We start from the raw sequence: 4,020 nt of genomic DNA on the forward strand, positions 1-4,020 counted from the left end.
TGCATCAAGGGTTCACACACTTGAACAAGAGGTTCATAGCTTTTTTGCGTTTCTTCTTTCCAATAATCACCCATGCTTTTCAGCCTTTAAAGTGCTCCATTGACCGCCTTCATTTGTTTGGCAAGTATTCGTTACTTTCTTCACCTTCAACAGTCATCGACCTTCAAACCTGAATCTTTAACTGAAATCACCTGCAAACCTGAATCACCCGTCAAGTTTTTCTTCTTCAATCCGAACCACCAAAGCCCACGAAATACGAACCTCTGATACCACCTGTCACGCCCCTACCCTGGCAGTAATCTTCCAACCACACAATCGGGGGTGCGGCACCACCAACCACTTTCTTTTTAACAATACTTGCGGTTGTGGACTACACCTACTCCTATACTTAGTTTATTTTTCGATCAGCTAAGTATAACTTTCATTAACACAACAGAAACATTCACATTAACTCATAAACACATTATCATCATTTAACACAAGTGCACAACGAATATAACTTGGGAGGGGCAACTCCCTGCAAATATGAGTCTGCCTGAAATAATGATAATCTTTCACTTTTTACAAATTTACACTTAGTTTGCAAATTTTACAATAAGGCTGCACCACCATGCAGCGTTGCCTTTTCATCGGGCAGAGGCACCTCTCAGGCTGCCTTGCCAACCTTTCGTTCTCCATCGCACGAGACCATTGCACAAAACTGTCACACAACTCTTCATTTACTGGCGCCTAGCTCTCTGTGTCGCCCACCACACACGCCCACCATTCGACTCACCCGCTTGCCGAACTCGTCGTTCAGCGCCCCATCGCAACCATTCCACCTTTCACACGGGCGCCTATTCAACCCGACTCGCCAACTAGCCGAGTCACTCGTGCACGCCCTTGTCGTTTCACCCTGCCCGGGGCACGTTTCACCCAACTCGCCCATTCGGCACGAGTTCGCACGCCCGCACAGCTCGTAGACCCGTTGGCGCATTCACCCGAGCTCGCCCTTTGTCGTCTCGCCTCGCTCGGTGCATGTTCACCCGACTTGCCCGTTCGGCATGAGTCATAGCACACCCACACGACTTCGTCGACCTGCCGATGCTCTCCCCCGAGCTCACCCTCCCGATGCCCTTGCCAAGCTTGCCCGACTTGCGGCTTTACCTGGTGCCTCCATGTGCGCCTGCCCGACCTGCAATCGACCCACGCCCTTAATCGTTTAACTCGTCTGGTTGCCCGTCACTCTGCCCTGCAGCCCACCTGCCTGTGGTCACGTCACCGAACACCATTTCCTACTTTGCGGCTAAGTGCTTCGGCCTGTGATGCCACCTGCACCTCGCCCTAAGTTTCAGTCCTCCTCCTTGGCTCGCCCTTCAACTTCTCCTTGAAGCTTTTCACACTTGCCTTGGATGATTTCTTGAATGCCTTTCCTCCAACTCGCCCACGCTTACTTATATACCATCTTTGTCATTATGGGGTTGTTGGCCCATGGCCCAGCGGACCCATCTTTTGGCTGTTTGGTTATTTTTCCATGTCGGCCATGGTGAGGGTGCCCACACCCGGGACCGGCCCACCATATAAGTTCGCCACCGAACTCCAACACCTAGTCTTTTTTTCACAAGTGACTTTCGCATTTCCTTCATTTTCGCTGGCTCGTTGCACCTTGCGAGCGCACCCAGCTCGCTGATTGCTCTAGCTTGCCGCCCTCTCGCCCATTGTGCACCTAACACCAAATGAACCCAACTTAGGGGCCTTACACCATGTGACCCATTAAAGCTTGGCAGAGACAGATAAGCCCACTGTGGGCTATTAATACAATATTTAATTAACCATTATACCATAGAAATCTTCATCCACTTGCGTGGCATATTATTAAATAATGAATTAATGCATAATTGTAAATATATATATATATATATTTTTGGTATATATTGTGTATCTAGCTATAAGATGTTACAAAAGCACTTGAAACTTATTTTTAATATCTAATATTAATATTTCATTTTTTACCTGAGATTTTAGTTTTGAGTTCTTTTTTCTAAATTTTATTTGACATTTTTCAGCCGTTTATCTCTTATTATTTTTTTTATCATGCTAAATAGGTGGTATCTGTAACATCTTACACATAACCGGTCATTATTGGATATAAGTAAATATGATTATTCTTATGAGAAAATATTTTACTTTTCATTAGAAATTTGAATATAATAATAGTTTTTTTCGATTTTTAAAATTTTGAAAAATATGTATTATGAATATTCTCTGATTTTTTCCTTATTAAATTTTAGATGTTCGAAATTTTTCCATATCAGTTAGAATTAGCATTCTAATTCTAATGCTAATCCTGAGTGGGTAACAATGAATAAAAACAAAACCAATACATTTATTAGAAAAACCCATAGATGGAGTTTGATCCAGTTACTTTTTGTGCAGCTTCCTTGCACAGGATCCCAAACATAGTCTTCAACACATAAACATCTGGATTTGCCAGAATCCATTGGATCGGGCGAGCAAGCAGAGTTCTGGTCACAATCTGCCTGACTTTTACAAGAAGGCTCCAACGGTGCAGCTCACTGTATCTCTACTCCATAGTTCAACTGCCTCGCAGGCACCGCCGGGTTGAAATTTAGGACACTCGTGTAAGCCCTGCAACCACCGGAGTGTACCCTTATTGTCTGAGAAGCGGTAAAACCTCCCGCTATAAATGCGCAACAGACACTATCTTTCCTGCACGCCATGGCTGCCTCGGCTTCATTAATATATGTATGACACGAACTGCCTCGGCTTCATTAATATATGTATGACACGAACTGCTTGAACTACAATTCAATGGCGATGCCAGTATTATAGGATCACAGTTCAACAGCATAACCGTGTTCGTACTTGTAAGATTGAAAGGCAGGCTCTTATTCAATTGCAGTCCCTGGTTATTCATGTCTCGAGTCTCGCAAGAATCGTTAAGCAGAGGCGAAGGTTGAATAACCAGCCTCATGGTGGCTGGATTGATACTAACGATCTTATAAAAGCCCCCATTGACGGATTTGAACTCCAGCTCCTTGGCCGCATTACAGTAGATTCTGTAATCAGGGACGCCGCAACCATCGTTGGTGCTCAAAGGGTATGGAACAAAAGTATTGCCACACTTAGGACAGCGAGCTATAATGTCTGCAACACTCGGCTTGAAGTTGAAGTTCATCCATAGTACCAACAAAAACACAACAGAAACCCAATGTTTAATATTTCCCGCTTCATGACTTCCCATCCCACATGCTTTGAACATGGCCACAGCCGTATAAATCGAAACAAAATGCAGAACTTTGAAATTTTTTGGGGGTGGAAGGCTTATTTTATCGTTGCCAAAGATTGTAAACAGCACCGCTCACCTGGTGACCCACGGATTCAGATATGTGGATATCATAAATAACGTGTCACCCTTAAATATTTTGTGTGAGCTGACGGCAAGCGTATAAGAGTCGAGACAAGATAGTCGAATTAACGTGACAAGCTACTAAGAATTTCAAATCTGAAATATCCATTTGGTTTGGTTTGGGTATGTTTGATTTTTTTAATAAAGATGGTTAGTCTGTTTTGATCCTTTCCACAAAGAATATTGACAAATTAGTAAAACAAAATCTTTATATTGGCTGAACCCACATATTACTAGTTAAATTTTATCTATGTTTTGATATTTTAAATCTGAAACATCTGCCTTATTTGTGTTAGTTTTGATCATTGAGATGAGAGGCTTATTCTACAGCCCAATATAATGTATAAGGGTGTCAGTTATAAATTGAAATTTTTCTTATGTCACCTGAAATAAAATTTTTAAAAAATCTATAAAATAAAAAAATAAAATAACTATGTATAAAACATTTAAATAATGTTAGCTCAAAAGAAAAAATTAAACATGAAGAAATTAGATCACTCTCAGTTCATGTTAGATCTGTATTTAAGATGGATTTATGCTGGTTTTAACAAGCTTTGATCATTTTAACAAAAACGGTTTTTGTCAGTTTTAATCATTTTAACAAAAAATGT

The 4,020-nt window shown here is 41.6% G+C and overlaps 1 protein-coding gene across 1 annotated transcript; it reads right to left on the reverse strand.

Annotated features, from left to right (window-relative positions):
* Nucleotides 1-2,680: 2,680 nt before the first annotated feature.
* Nucleotides 2,681-3,262, reverse strand: LOC149186077 (wall-associated receptor kinase-like 20). The gene has a single exon (XM_089409222.1). It carries the CDS (start codon nucleotides 3,260-3,262, stop codon nucleotides 2,681-2,683), a length of 582 nt encoding a protein of 193 aa, XP_089265348.1.
* Between the last annotated feature and the right edge of the window lie 758 nt (nucleotides 3,263-4,020).

The sequence above is a fragment of the Pinus tabuliformis genome, chromosome 3_1 (assembly GCF_031772625.1).
Source record: "Pinus tabuliformis cultivar Carrire ecotype Pingquan chromosome 3_1, CPIR1, whole genome shotgun sequence".
Classification (NCBI taxonomy): Eukaryota; Viridiplantae; Streptophyta; class Pinopsida; order Pinales; family Pinaceae; genus Pinus; species Pinus tabuliformis.

Bases quoted from the DNA above. Each gene is read 5' to 3' on its own strand.
- LOC149186077 (XM_089409222.1), bottom strand. From the start codon at position 3,262: ATGTTCAAAGCATGTGGGATGGGAAGTCATGAAGCGGGAAATATTAAA.